This window comes from Theropithecus gelada, chromosome 13 (assembly GCF_003255815.1).
Source record: "Theropithecus gelada isolate Dixy chromosome 13, Tgel_1.0, whole genome shotgun sequence".
NCBI classification, from domain to species: domain Eukaryota; kingdom Metazoa; phylum Chordata; class Mammalia; order Primates; family Cercopithecidae; genus Theropithecus; species Theropithecus gelada.
In genome coordinates this window covers 89,168,676-89,185,536 of record NC_037681.1, presented here as the reverse complement: position 1 = coordinate 89,185,536, position 16,861 = coordinate 89,168,676, and the positions used below count along the sequence as shown (strand labels likewise).

General features: G+C 35.6%; 1 protein-coding gene across 1 annotated transcript in view; it reads right to left on the bottom strand.

Moving 5' to 3' along the window:
- Positions 1-16,861, bottom strand: part of APLF (aprataxin and PNKP like factor) — a 97,735-nt gene that overhangs the window by 26,235 nt on the left and 54,639 nt on the right. The window contains exons 7-8 of the mRNA XM_025354315.1: positions 11,460-11,815; positions 2,790-2,915 (exon numbers count right to left, since the gene is read on the bottom strand). Of these exons, the coding sequence (XP_025210100.1) occupies positions 2,790-2,915; positions 11,460-11,815 (482 nt within the window). The remainder of the gene's footprint in view (positions 1-2,789; positions 2,916-11,459; positions 11,816-16,861) is intronic.

Sequence of the window (16,861 nt, the reverse complement as noted above, 5' to 3'; positions counted from 1 at the left end):
ATTTCCTTTTGGGCAAAAAGGCTATGTATGTAACTAAGCAAAAAGCAATAGCAACTTAAAATATTTTTTCACGTGTGCTAGATAGATGCTACTGTCAATTATGTGGGTTGTAAATGTATTTTTTCTTACTCTGCACTTTTCTATTCTCTTAATGTTGTGTACCGATGGATTAAAAACACCTAACTTTTAATGTAGTCAAATAATTAAATGTTTTCCATTTGAATTATTTTTTGTTTCTTGTTTTAGAAAATAATCCCTGCTCTGAGATCATGAAACAATGACCTTATATTTATTTTTAAAGCTATATTACTTTGTTTTTTACATTTAGTACTATGAGTCATCTGAAATTCAGTTTTTGACTACGGTGTTACATAAGGGTCAAATTTTATTTTTTCTTCAGATGAATATCTACTTATCCCCTTATAATTAATTGAAAAAATTCATTTTTCTTAATACCTGCAATGTCCCCTTTCATAAATATGTCACCTTACATGTATAAGTCTATTTTGAAGTACCATTCTGTTCTGGTCATGTTACTTTATCTTTGTGCCCATACCACACTGCTTTAGTAACTATAAAGTATAACACATCCTGCCACCTATTCTTCATTATGTACGACTGTCATGACTATTGTTATCCTTTGTGATCCATATACATTTTAGAATCACATTATAAATTTCTTTATAAAAGCTAATATGATTTTGAATCAGTTTGTATATAAATCCATTTGAGGAAAACTGGTATTTTGACACTATCGAATAATTCAATCATGAACAATTTGATCTTCATAATTATTTAGGTCTTTCTGAAAAATATTTTCTCATTTTACATTTAAAGTTTTACAGTTTTCTTCATAGAGGTTTCTACACCTTTATATTTATTCCTAAGGACTCTTTATTTTTGATGTTATAATCTTTAAAAAATTTTATTTTCTTACTGGTTAATGTTGGAATATAGAAATACAGTTGGTTTTGTATATTGATTTTTGTATCCAATAACCATCCTAAGCACTTTTTAAATTTATAACTCATCAGTGGGCCACCTTGTATTTACTGCATATACAATAATACCATCTGTTAATACAAAGTTTTATTTCTTCCTTTGCAATTCTTATCCATTTTCCTTTTCTTATCTTAGTATACTGTCTTGAATCTCCACATAATGATGAACCAAAGTGGTAACAACAGGCATTCTTGTCTCATTTCTGATTTCAAAAAGGAAATTTTAAATATTTTACTTTAAGTATAATATTTGCTATACACTTTTTGTAGATATTCTTTTTGAAATTAAAGAAGTTCCCTTCCATCTTACTTTATAACCAGTTTTTTTTCATAAATGAATGCTGATTTTGGTTTGTCAGGTTTTTTCTTTCTAGTCATCTATGGAGATGGCTTTTCTACTTATTCTGATGATATGGTAAATGAATTTATTTTTTAATATTAAAACATGCATTCCTTAGATAGACCCCATTTGGTCATATTATATTTTCCTTTTTATTTATCACTTGATTCTCATAACATTTCCCCCCCTCAGGATATTTAAAACTATGTTCAAAAGTAAGCTTATCCTATACTTTTTCATTCTTGTATTATTCTTGCTGGGTTTTGGTATCAAGCTTGTGCTGGTCTCACATCATGAATTGGGAAATACACCCTCTTTTACTTTCTCTGGAGTAGTTTGTGTAAAAATGAAGTGTTTCTTCTTTAAATGTTTGTTAGAATTTGCCACTAAAACCAAACAGATCTATCATTTCTTTGGTGGAAAGCTTTAAATTGTGTATTCAATTTCTCTTATATTAACTCAATTTTTGATTTTTTTCTTGTATATGTTTCTTAAAGTTGTATCTTTCTAGGAATTTGTTAATTTCTCCAAAAACTGTCAAGTTTATTGGTAAAGTTGATCATAATGAACACTTACCTTTCAAAAAATGTATAAGCCATTTTGTCTTGTCCCAGAAACTTACTTTGCCTTCTCATTGAAAACCACAATCATAGAAATAGAAACAACTTCAAATAGCCCAGTAGGTTCAGCAATCTGTATTTAAAATTATCTAAGAAAGACGGCTGTCTGGAATTAAAGCGCTCTAAAGCTGAAATCACTACTTCTTTCTCTGGTAGTTTGTTTCATTTCAAGTTCATTCATTTATTAAGCAAAGTTGCAAGATACAAAGATGAGAGTCCTTGCTGTCAAGATACTTGCTGCCTGTAGGAAGAGATGTTCTAATAAAGAAACAAACATAATCTCATGAGATAAATACTACTCTGTGTATGATACAGACAAGGACAAGATGCCATGAAAACTGAGAGGAGAAGTATTCTTACTCTTCTTTTAGGATTGGACTTTCTGTGTTGGCAAGAATAGTTGAGCAGTAAAAGTTGAGGAAGCAGAGGGATGCAGAGATAACATCCCAAATGGATGTATATGTCATACCTAGGACATATAGAGTGAATTAAGTGTATGTTGGGGTAGCATCAACAGCTTTTAAGTTATCTAATTTGCATTTTAGAAAGTTGGAAATAAGGAAAAATTTCAGGCAGTCATAGATGTGTAACTTCAGTAATTTAGAATTAGCTAAAAGAAATATAATCCTACCTATTACCAACATGAAAACCTGTAATCTACAGAAGTTTAAAAATGAAAATTAAAAGGCTTGAGATAACAAGCTGCTTCTCCTAGATAAGTAACAGAGATAAGAGATAAGTAACTTGAGATAACAAGTCAGTTTCTCCTAGATAAGTAACAGAGATAAGAGAGAAAAGGAGTACAGTCAAACATTTCAGTTTCTATACCTATAACAGGATGGTCCATAGGGACATCCAGGCCGGTCATCAGTCTCATCTTGGTCCACGATTTGTACACCTCCATAATCACTATCACCAGGATGGCTAAAATGTTGAAAATGAACAGGATTCTTCCTAGGAGGGCGACAAATATACTGTCAGAAAAAATAAATAGGATATTCTAGATTTTTAGTGGATATAGCAATCCACAACTGACTATTCCTGAACATAAACCAACATGCTACATTGATGACATAAGCACAGATTACATCAACATGCTAAATTGATGACATAAAGTTGATGACATCAACTCGGTACAGGACTCTCACAGTAACATAATACAATTCTGGTGTCATGTAATAAGCCATGAGTATCAATAGACAACTTGCAAACAGTACTATATATATGACACATATGTATGTAAGCATATAACATAAATATCATAAACATATATAGCTTTTCAAAACTTTTAATAAAATGAACACATATATTGTTCCCTCTGCTAAGATAAAAAACAGAACATTGACCGGGGGCGGTGACTCAAGCCTGTAATCCCAGCACTTTGGGAGGCCGAGATGGGCGGATCATGAGGTCAGGAGATCGAGACCATCCTGGCTAACACGGTGAAACCCCGTCTCTACTAAAAAAAAAAAATACAAAAAACTAGCCGGGCGTGGTGGCGGGCGCCTGTAGTCCCAGCTACACGGGAGGCTGAGGCAGGAGAATGGCGTAAACCCGGGAGGTGGAGCTTGCAGTGAGCTGAGATCCGGCCACTGCACCCCAGCCTGGGTGACAGAACAAGACTCCATCTCAAAAAAAAAAAAGAACATTTCCAACATCCTAGAAAGGTCCCATGTGCCCTCTTCCAATCACTAAATCCATTTTAGTACCCAAAGGTAACTATCCTAACTTCTAAAAGTGTGTTTCAAACTTTTCGGTCTCAAGACTCCTTTATAAAAAAAAAAAAAAGATTAAAACTCCAGAGAGCTTTTGTTTATATAGGATATTTACCCTATTAGAAATTATAAATGAGAAATTGAAAAAGTGCATTTATTGACTTAAATAGAACAATAATAAACCCTTTACATACTATCATAACATGTCTTAACATAAATAATTATTAACTTCCAAGAAAAAATTCTTGTTTTATACTATGGAAATTTCTTTAATCTCTACTTTAGAGAAGGCATTTGGCTTCTCATGCCTGCTTCTGCATTCAATCATTAACAACAACACATAACGTGTGGCCTCTGGGAAACTCCACTGTACACATGTGAGAGAGTGAATGACAGTAAAAAAAGGCATTCACAAAAAGTCACAATATTATTATGAAAATACTTTTGGGTTGGGTGTGGTGGCTCACACCTGTAATCCTAGCACTTTGGGAGGCTGAGGCAGGCAGATCACTTGAAGTCAGTAGTTCAAGACCAACCTGCCCAGCATGGTGAAACCCCATCTCTACTAAAAATACAACTAGCTGTGCTTGGTGGCGCATGTCTGTAGTCCCAGCTACTCAGGAGGCTTAGGCAGGAGAACTGCTTGAACCCAGGAGGCAAAGGTTGCAGCGAGCCAGGATTGTGCCACTGCACTCCAGCCTGGGTGACAGAGCAAGACTCCATCTCAAAAATAAATAAATAAATAAATAAAATACAATTGACCTAACAGATTTCTTAAACGTGTTCTGGGGACATCCAGGGATCTCTGGATCATACTTTAAGAAGTAATATTATAAAACAACAGATCAGTATTGTCTGTCTTTGAACTTAAATGAAAATATATACTAGTATATACTTCTTTGAACCAGCCCTTTTATGTTTATATGATTAATTCATGTTGTTACATGTAGCAGTAAGTACATTTTCAATACCATGCAATAATAGCATCACCCATTTGATATGGTATTATAATTTATCCATTTTACTACTGACAAACTTTTGGGTTCATTTCAGGTATTGACTTCTATAAATAATACTGCAAAGAGCATTCTAGTATAAGCCTTTTGATGCACATCTATATGCATTTTCCTGGGGATATAGTTAAGAATGGTCACAGGGTACATATATGCTCAGGTTTGATAAATACTGCCAAATTGCCAAAATGACTGTATTAATTTTCACTCCCAGTAGAAGGTTATTAGAGTTCCAGTTTTTCAACAACCTCACCAACATTTAGCACTGTTACGTTTTTTGTTTTTTGTTTTTTTTTCTTGTGGCAGTATTTATAGCAAAGATTGGCAAACTATGAACAGCAGGCCAAATCTGGCCCACTGTTTTTTTTAAACTGTGCTAAGAATATATATGTAACATAAAATTTACCATCTTAACAATTTCTATGAGCACAGTTCAGTAATGTTAAGTATATTCACACTGTTGTGCAACCAATCCCTAGAATGTTTTCATCTTGCAAAACTGAAAACTCTATACCCATTAAACAACAACTTCCCAGCTCCTGCTCTCCTCCCCTGGAATCCACCATTCTGATTTCTGTTTCTCCCTACAGCCACTGGTAACTGCCATTCTAATTTCTGTTTTTATGAATCTAACTACTCTAGATACCTGCTACAAGTAGAATTATGAAGTATTTATCTTTTTGTGACTGGTTTACTTCACTTAGCATCATGTCCTCAAGGTTCATACGCATAGGAGCATGTGTCAGAATTTCCCTTCCTTTTAAGGCTGAATAATATTCCATTGTATGTATATACCAAATTTTCTTTATTCCTTCAATAATTGATGGACCTGTGGGTTCCTCCTACCTCCTGGGTATTGTGAACATAGTGCTGCTATGAACTCTTTGAGATTCTGCTTTCAATTCTTATGGATATAGACCCAGAAGTGGAATTGCTACATCATATATTAATTCTATTTTTAATTTTTTGAGGAACTACCATACTGTTTCCCACAGGGGCTACACCAATTTACATTTCCACCAACAATGCACAAAGATTCCAATTTTTCCACATCTACACCAACAATTGTTACTTGTGTTTCATTTTGTTTTTGAAAGTAGCCACCCTAATAGGTGTGAGGTGATATCTCAATGTGGTTATGGTCTGCATTTCCCTAATGTTTAGTGATGCTGAGCATTTTTTAATATGCTTGTTGGTCATTTGTATATTATCTTTAGAGAAATATCTATTTAAGTTCTTTCCCCCAATTTCAAATTGGGTAATTTTTTTTGGTTGTTTATAGTTCTTTATGTATTCTAGACATTAATCCTTATCAGATATATAATTTGCAACTATTTTATCCCATTCCATAGTTGTCATTTCACTCTGTGTTGATTTTGTCCTTTCATGTACAGAAATTTTTAACTTTAAAAAGTCCAATTTGTCTATTTTTGCTTTTGTTGTCTGTGCTTTGGTGTCATATCCAAGAAATCTTTGTCAAATCCAATGTTATGAAGCTTCTCCCCTAATTTCTTCTAAAAGTCTTATAGTTTTAGATGTTTACAGTTTTATATTTTAGATTGTTTGATCCATTTTAAATTTTGAAAACAGGTGTAAGGCAAGCAGACAACTTCATTCTTTTGCATGTGAATATGCAGTTTTCTGAGCACTCTTTGTTGAAAAAAAATCTGTCCCTTCCTCTTTGATTTGTCTTGAGACCATTGTTGAAAAATTATTTAACCATATATGTGAGGATTTATTTATAGGCTCTCTAGTCTATTCCATTTATCTATATGTCTATCTGTTTGGATTACTGTAGCTTTGTAATACATTTTAAAATCAGAAAGTGTGAGGCCTCCAACTTTGACCATCTTCAAGATTGTTTTGGCTACTTGAGATTCCTTGAGATTCTACATTATTTTAGAATAATTTTTTTCTATTTCTGAAAAAAAAAATACCATTAGGATTTTGATAGAGATTGCATTAAATACTACCTTGAGTAGTAGTATTAACATCTTCACTGCCTGTGCTGTCTATGGCTGCTTGCACACTATGACAGCATAATTAAGCAGTGGCAACAAAGACTGTATGGCCCAAGAAGCCAAAAATATTTACTGTCTGGCACTTTTAAAAGTTTGACAACCACTGATCCATAGTATTATTTTTTAAAATGTGTTTCCCTAAATGACTAACAAGCATTAAACCTTTCTTGTATGCTTTTTAGCCATTTCACTATCCTCTTTTGTGCGTGCCTTTTGCTCATTTTTTTTTCTTAACTGAGTTGTCATTTTCTTATTGGTTGCTAGTTATTTACTTTGGATACAAATTATTTGACATATGTATAAGAAATATCCTCATCTACTTTGTGCCTTGCCTTTTCACCCTTCTAATGTTATATTTAAATATAACATAAAGGGTAATTTTAATTTTAATTTTAATTTTGTCCAACTGATCAACTGGATAACATGATTATGATTACTTCATTTTATAACATGCTTAAGAAATCTTTGCCCAATGTCATGAATATATTCTATGTTATCCTCTGCTACCTTTACTTTATATGTTTTACAAAAATCTATCTGAGATTTATTTTGTGATAGGTATAAGGCAGGAGTTAAGATTCATTATCTTTTCATATGAATATCCAATTGCCAAACACCACTCACTGGAAGTTCATGCTTAACCCACAGATCTTCAGTGGTAACTTTGTCATACACACAGACATATAGGTTTGGTTTTGAACTCTTTAATCTTTTGCATTGATTACTGTTTATCCCTGAACCAATATTAAACTGCATTATATATGGTACCTTTATAATAAGGCTTTCTATCTGGTCATGTCTTTCAAGATTGCACTTGAAGATTGTATTCAGAATTCTAGGTCCTTTGCAATTCCTCTATAAAGTCAGCTTGTCAACTTATACACATACACACACATACACATGCATGCACATACACACACCCTACCAGGATTTTGATAAAGACTGCTTTAAACTTACAAAGCGATTTTGAGGAAATGTATATCTTTACAATATTGATTATTGTAGTCCATATACCCTTCCTCCCCATTAATTAAAGCCTCATTTAATTTCACCATAATGTTACCAAATATGTCTTTCAGATCTTTTGTTAGATTTAGTTCTAGGTGTTTAAGGTTTTGGTACTATTGTAAATGTTCCCATTTTAATTTTTCTAATATTTATTTTTAGGATATAGAAATATATTTATTTTTGAATGTTCATTTGAATTGAATGACTATGCTAACTTCATTTATTAATTCAGATTATCTTAAGATTATTCTGAATCTTCTCTTATTCCATGCTCATGGATAGGAAGAATCAATATCATGAAAATGGCCATACTGCCCAAAGTAATTTATAGATTCAATTATTCCCATCAAGCTACTATTGACTTTCTTCACAGAATTAGAAAAAACTACTTTAAATTTCATATGGAACCAAAAAACAGACTGCATAGCCAAGAATCTAAGCAAAAGGAATGACACTGGAGGCATCATGCTACCTGACTTCAAACTATACTACAAGGCTACAGTAACCAAAACAGCATGGTACTGGTACCAAAACAGATACATAGACCAATGAAACATAACAGAGGCCTCAGTAATAACGCCACACAGCTACAATCATCTGATCTTTGACAAACCTGACAAAAACAAGAAATGGGGAAAGGATTCCCTACTTAATAAATGGTGTCAGGAAAACTGGTTAGCCATATGCAGAAAACTGAAACTGGATCCCTTCTTTATACCATATAGAAAAATTAACTCAAGATTGATTAAAGACTTAAATGTAAGACCTAAAACCATAAAAACCATAGAAGAAAATCTAGGCAATACCATTCAGGACACAGGCATGGGCAAAGACTTCATGACTAAATTCCAAAAGCAATGGCAACAAAAGCCAAAATTGACAAATGGGATCTAAATAAAGTAAAGAGCTTCTGCACAGCAAAAGAAACTATCATCAGAGTGAACAGGCAACCTACACAATGGGAGGAAATTTTTGCAATCTATGGATCTGACTTACAGAATAGGAGGAAATTTTTGCAATCTATGGATCTGACAAAGGGCTTATATCCAGAATCTACAAGGAACTTAAACAAATTTACCAGGAAAAAAAAAAAAAATACAACCCCATCAAAAGTGGGCAAAGGATGTGAACAGATACTTTTCAAAAGAAGACATTTATGCGGCCAAGAAACATATGAAAAAAAGCTCATCATCACTGGTCATTAGAGAAATGCAAATCAAAATCACAATGAGATACCATCTCACGCCAGTTAGAATGGCAAACATTAAAAAGTCAGGAAACAGCAGATGCTGCAGAAGATGTGGAGAAATAGGAATGCTTTCACACTGATGGTGGGAATGTAAATTAGTTCAACGATTGTGCAAGATAGCATGGCAATTCCACAAGGATCTAGAATCAGAAATATCATTTGACCCAGCAATTCCATTACTGGGTATATACCCAAAGGATTATATATCATTCTACTATAAAGACACATGCTAATGTATGTTTATGGCAGCACTATTCACAATAGCAAAGACTTGGAACCAACCCAAATGCCCATCAATGATACACTGGATAAAGAAAATGTGGCACATATATACCATGGACTACTATGCAGCCATAAAAAACAATGAGTTCATGTCCTTTGCAGGGACATGGATGAAGCTGGAAACCATCATTCTCAGCAAACTAACACAGAAACAGGAAACCAAACACTGCATGTTTTCACTTATAAGTGGGAGCTGAACAATGAGAACACATGGACACAGGGAGGGGAACATCACATACTGGTGCCTGTCAGGGGGTGGGGGCAAGGGGAGGGATAGCATTAGGAGAAATACCTAATGCATGTGGGGCTTAAAATCTAGATGGTGGGTTGATGGGTGCAGAAAACCACCATGGCACATGCGTGTATACCTATATAACAAACCTGCATGTTCTGCACATGTATCCCAGAACTCAAGAGTATAATAAAAAAAAGATTCTGAATTTTCAAAATTATACAATCATGTCACCTGTAAATAATTACAGTTTTATTTTTTCCTTTCCACTTTACATTAGTTATTTCTTTTTCTTGCCTTAGTGTACTGGCTATGATCTCTACTACAATGTTGAATAAGAGTGGTGATAGCAGACATACTGGTTAGTTCTCAACATCAATCTTTCACCATTAAGTATGAAATTAGCTGTTGGTTTCTGTAGATATTCTTGATTAAACTGAAGAAGTCTTTTCTATTCTTATATAATTAAGAATTTTTTTCATAAACGGGATGTTGAATTTTATTGAATGACTTTTCTCTATTGAGATGACCATTACGAATTTTCTCTTTTAAATTGTGTTATGAACTGAATTGTTCCCCACCGCCCAAAATTCATATGTTGAAGCCCTAATTTCCAGTGTGACTAATTTGGAGATAGGGCCTTTAAAAAGATGATTAAGGTCAAAAAAGGTCACAAGGGTGGGGCCCTAACCTAATATAACTGGTGTCCTTACAAGATGTGGAAATGAAACCAGGAAGGTATGTGTACAGAGAACGGGCTATGTGAGGACACAGTGAGACAGTGGCAGTTTGCAAGCCAAGAAAAGAGGTCTCAGGAGAAAACAAACTTGCTGACACTACAATCTAGGACTTTCAGCCTCCAGAACTGTGGGAAAATACATTTCTGTTGTTTAAGCACCCAATCTGGTATTTTGTTATGGCAGCCCTGGCAAATTAATACAATCCAAGGTAACAGAAGGTTTATATACTTCTATTCTGCAAGTTTTTACATTATGGTCCAGATGTGAAACTAAAGCCATTGCATATGTACGAAATTGTTTCAAAAAGCATAAATCAGAACTATTCAAATTTAAAAATATGAGTTATTCAAGTGCTAAAATGGCAAAACATTTTAAAGAGAATATGAATGTGAAATTAACAGAATATGTTAAAATATACTATTGCAATAAAGATATCTACCTTCTAGAAAATCCTGCCATAGGCTTTTAAGATACATGGGGGAACTGAATGTTTTATATGTACACACACTGACTAGTGTCTTATTGACACAAAAGACAAACTACTGGAAAGGATTGCTAGGATATTTGGTTTGGCAAGTTGGAATGGCAAACAAATCTTTCTGAAATAGGGCTGTGTAATTATAAACATGTTACTATAAACACTATGGATGAAAGTATAGTCTAAAACTAAGAGATTATAATTCGAATTCTCAAAATAAGACATCAGAGTATATAGGGCAGTGCAAATAAATGAAGCAAGTATAGGAGCAACCCATCAATCCAGGATTATTATATTTGGTTGTTTTAGAGGGTACCATGATGATTCAACACACCATTAGAAAAATACAAAGAAAAACGCACAAGTATAAATAAGACAGCTAAACACAACCTAAAATTATAGTTATACTGTGTACAACAACTGTTTAGGAAGCGATCTCTCTAATATTTAAGAAAACACTAAATAACAGGTATTTCAACCTGAGGGATTCAGTTTTCATGTCTGGATTCCCAGTATTCAGATCCTCACATTAGTCAGCATGTCTATACATAAAACATTTAATTCTCCCACTGTATCTTAAAAGCCTTAAAAGGATTTTCTAGAAGATATACTGATGAAGTACAAACAGCAGAAACACAATAAAGTCCCTAACCTTTAGGCCAGTGGGTTTTATTAGGTTTTTAACACACTGTAGCATGTATCTACATAGCTACATGCTATCAAAATAATGGAACTAAATGCTACTATAATTTCATTTTACCTATAGCAGTTTGCCCCATACATGCAGGATGTCCTCTTGACCTTGTTTCCTTCAGAACCTTGTAGAACTGAATCAGTCGCCTTTGCATGCAAAGTTTCAGGACTGGAGGGATTAGAGCTGGACTCAGAATGAGACCCTTGAGACTCATCCTGGAATGACTCGCCCTGGGCACTTGAGCAATTTTCAGAACAGCTCATTGCCTCATCTTCTTTATGTGGTGTTCTTTTAGTGGTAATTTTATGTTTAGAAACTTTACCAAGTTCCTCTATTGGAAGTTTGTTTCTCTGTGCACTAGTCTTAATATTATTTATCTCTGTGTTACTTAATGTGATTGCAGAAAATGATTGTGGCATTTCCTGTAAAACAAATATGAAAAACGTCAGAAATAAATGAAAAATTTTTTTTAAAGATATGAGCATAATAGCACAAAACTACAAGACCCATGCAAAATGTAAACTTAAAACTTCAAGATTCACATTTTAAAGTTATCAAATGCCACTATTTTCTATGTGCTTAGTTTAATAACTTAAAACATTTTTAGTTATTAGAAAAGGAATTTGGCCAGGCGTGGTGGCTCATGCCTGTAATCCCAACACTTTGGGAGGCTGAGGTGGGTGGATCACCTGAGATCAGGAGTTTGAGACCAGCCTGGCCAACATGGTTAAACCCCGTCTTCACTAAAAAATATAAAAAATTAGTTGAGCGTGGTGGTGGGTGTGTAATTCCAGCTATTTGGGAGGCTGAGGCAGAAGAATCGGTTGAACCTGAGAGGTGGAGGTTGCAGTGAGCCGAGATTGCGCCATTGCACTCCAGCCTGGGCAACAAGAACAAGACTCCATCTCAAAAAAAAAAAAAGAAGAAGAAAAAAAAAGAAAACAAATTTACAGTTGCATCAAACCTTTACAATCATGTCAAACATTCAGTGAAAAATAACCAGAAAATACAAATAAAATATAAGATACTAGCTTTCATTTGAACGTAATCTTTAAAATCTCTTAAGAGTCACTGTTCAACAATGTGTCATGTTCTTAACAGGCTGACCCTCACTGGCAACATTCATGTCATGTCTATCTAAAACATACGCTCTTTGCTCCCAGGCTGCACAGGTACACCCCAATCTCAACCCCCCAACTACAGGACCAACTGGCCTGTGCCAGCAACTGGAACTCTCGAGTGAGAATTGGGCAATTCTAACCCACCTCCCTACTTGGCAGTCCCCGCTGGGTCAGTTTTCCCCAGTTTTCTTTTTCCTTGTTCAGGTAGCAGTGGGGTAGGTCAGCAAATCCACTGGCTAACAGGTGTTCAATAAAACGTGTCTCTTGTTTCTGCTGGCATTTCTAAGCTCCACAAGTAATTATCTTAGAATGCCCCTCTTCTCTTGATTTCAGAAAAGGAAGAAATAATTTCCACCATAAACACTGCACTTCCCTTAACCTTAAAACCTTTCAGCCTCTCAATTCCCTTTGTATCAAGCCTAGGGGGCTGGGATGGCAATCGCTTTCATAGCTTTCAATAAACCATAAAGGGAAAGGGCTAGTTCTTACTGCTGAGGGCTCCTTAACATGGGATACTTTATTAGTACTTCTATTCCCAGCTTTGAGCCTTAGCAGCAGTTCTGGGACAAGGAAACAATCCCACTCACTATCTTATCACATAAAAAAAAAAAAAAAAAAAAAAAAAAAAGCACAACTAGGGAAGTGGTTAAATAAATTATATTATATTCTTACTATGAAACACTATGCAGACATTAAAATAATAATGACACATCTAAAGATGTTTTTTAACTAAGCAAGAACAATATCTATACTGTGGTGCCATTTAGCTTTTAAAAAGTTCCTTATATATCTATGTGTGCATTCACTTGTGTAAATCCAAATGAAAAGAGTTAGAAGGAGACAGACCAAAAAATTAGTAAGGCAATGAGATTGAAGGACGAGGCAAATGGAGGTTTTCATTCTTTACTTCAAATGCTCCTGATACTTCCATTTTTGACAATAAGCATCTATTATGTTGCCATTTAAAAATAAAAAATAAACCAATGAATATGAAATATAAGAAATAAAATCCATAGTATCATATTTCAACTCTGTCTACTTCTGTGAATTAGAGAAGAGTTTGCTTTATTTTTAAATCCTCACAAGGAGTAGGTTTAACATGTTAATTTATTCTAAAAGAGAAAGAAATGTTAAAGTCCCAAATATCAATACTATGGATCAGGGTAATCAAATATATTTTAAGAGGCACAAAAGCTGGAAATCATAATGCTCTTTATGGAACTCCATGAAATATTGATTTATAGTACACCCTTGGCATTCAAGAATTTAACATTCATGGTTTAAATTATTTATAAATGACCCCAAAATCCATTACATGCAGTAATTTGTAAGTTTGCTGAGACATAAATTTGCACTGTGCCAATTACAAAGCTCAGGAGCTAGAGTAAGCCACTGAACTGGCGAGTGAGCGAACAGGAAAGATGGAAGGTGCTCTGTACTTGGAAGAAGTAGGAGAAAGTCAGAGAGCTCTATATTTCCTAAGCATCCCATATTGCTTATTTCTTAGATTAGATGAAAATGGGCAGCATTAAATGTGGAAAGCTGGCGACTCATGATAGAGTGGCCAAATCCCCTACAATGTAAATATACACATTAGAAACCTGAGGGATGGAAGAGCATGAGCTGGTAGAGGGTGACCTGGGTGTTTGGAGATGGCAGGAATGTATTATTAAGGCTATTGAAATAGCCGGTTAAATTCTCAAATAAGCCCTCCCCCTGTCCCTCAACCATCTGAGTGTTAATGTACTAGAAGGGACAAGATAAAGAACTTCCACCTAGAACAATTTCAATCAAGTAATGTATTGCTGTTTCCAAACTGCTCCTGGCAAGAATGTCTGTGGTGATAAATTACCTTAAAAGTCCTGCCTCAATCGCATTAACACTGACGTACTAAAGACTAAAAACTCCTAACCTGTAGCCCCAACTTCACTCCTGAGCTTCACACTCATATTTTCAACCACTAGCTAGACATTTCTTTCTCAATGTTCTATGCTCCTCGAACTCTAAATGTCAAAACTGACATTCTGCCTCTGTGTTCTCTGCCATAAGTTTCTGCCAACATATTTCATCTATTCATGCTAGCCAGAAATTTAGAAGTCTTTTACTGTTTTCTTGCCCTATCTCCCCAGATCCAAGCAAGAAGTCCTACAATGTTATTCCTGAATGCTTTTATAATCCAATACTTCTTACCATCCTTAAAGTCACTGCCCTAGCTTAGATTCTCTATTTCTTCACTGTGTTAATGCCGCAATTTCTTTCCTTACCTCCAAGTCTTTTATCTGGTTCTTTTGCAATCTGTCCTCTAGTGAGCTGCCGGGATTACCTCTGTGATTGAAAACATTTCAAGGACCCCTCTCTATTAACTGGTCACAATGCTGTCTTCACCCTCATCTCACAGTGTCATTTATCTGAGACCTGGTAACTTGCTCTGACCAAAAGAATTCAGCTAAATGACAATTCTAGTTCTAGGCCTTAAAAGATCTAACAGCTTTGACATCACTTTCTTGGGGCCCAGCTGTCAGGTGAAGATGCTCAGTCTAGGCTACTTCACGGTACGGTGACAGAGGTGGGCTCAGCCATTCCACCAACCTTTGCTGAGGCACCATTCACATGAGTAAAGCTATCACAGATGCTTCATCTTCAGCTGAGTTCTCAGCTGAATGAAGCCCAGCTGACACCAAAAACATGCCATAAAAGAATTGCCCAGCTGAGCCCAGCCAACCCACACAATTATAAGACAGAATATAATCATAATCACTGACATAATCATGTTGTGTTAAGTCACTAAGTGTTGGGGTAGCTTGTTTCACAGCAATAAACAGCTAAAACACTTTACCATACTATTTTCACTTATGTCGTTTCGGTTAGGCTTCCTTCTGTCATTTATAAGAGTTCTCATTAGATTATAATATAATATAGATTATAAAGGAAATACATTGTCTTAGTCTGTTTTATAGCTGCGATAACAGAATATCACAAACTGGGAATTTTATAAAGAACAGAAATTTCTTATCTCACAGTTGTGGGGTCTGGGAAGTTCAAGATCAAGGCACCAGCATCTGGTGCGAGCCTCCTTACTGCATTCTTACATGAGGGAAGGTGGAAGGGCATGAGAGGATGAATGCTGTGCCCTTATATGGCAGAAGAGTGAAAGAGTGTAAACCCATTTCTACAAGCCAAGCCTCCCACCATTTTTTTAGAGATGAGGTCTCCATATGTCACACAGGCTGGCCTTAAACTCCCGGGCTTAAGCAATCCTCCTGCTTCAGCCTCCCAAGTAGCTGGGACTACAGGTGCATGTCACCACATCCAGCTTCACAAGCCCTTTTATAGCAGCATTATCCATTCATGAGCACGGAGCCCTCATAACCTAAATAGCCTCCCATTAGGCCCACCTCCCAATACTGTTGCACTGAGGATTAAGTTTCAACATAAATCTTTAGAGGAGATAAAAACACTCAAACCATGGCAACCATCCTTTTCGCTAAAGTTAATCAATTCAAGTACCCTCATTTTCACATCTAAATTAGAAAGTTACATAACTGGGAAGGAGTTGTAGAAAGACATATAAGAACTGATGAAAAATATAGGCTGGGCGCGGTGGCTCAAGCCTGTAATCCCAGCACTTTGGGAGGCCGAGACGGGCGGATCACGAGGTCAGGAGATCGAGACCATCCTGGCTAACATGGTGAAACCCCGTCTCTACTAAAAATACAAAAAACTAGCCGGGCGAGGTGGCGGGCGCCTGTAGTCCCAGCTACTCCGGAGGCTGAGCCAGGAGAATGGCGTAAACCCGGGAGGTGGAGCTTGCAGTGAGCTGAGATCCGGTCACTGCACTCCAGCCTGGGCTACAGAGCAAGACTCCGTCTCAAAAAAAAAAAAAAAAAAAAAAAAAGAAAAATATAGACTATTTCTGACAACTGTCTTATGAAGAGAAGTTACTAGAGTCAGAAAACTCTTTACATAGTCTAATATGTATGGTAGAAAACTTCATTATACCCAAAATGAAAATACACCTACATTTGAAGCCAAGGTTACTAACAAATGTGATCTTGGGCCTCAGTTTCCTCTGAGATGTTCAATGATGGTACAACAGTAGCTCTCAGTTTTGAAGGGACACTAAAATTGGGAGAGTTTATTTAAGATACCACTGATGCACAGGCTCCACACACCAAATGAATCAGAATCTCAGAAACAGGGTCTAGTGGGACAAAAGTGATTTTTGTCCCTTCTCTCCATTGCTTCTCCTACTTTTCCCAAAGAGAATGTAATTTTTTCCAAGTACATTGATCCAAATGTAGGCCTGGCCAAACTGTTATTGGTTTTTTGTAGCTGGCAACCTCCTGC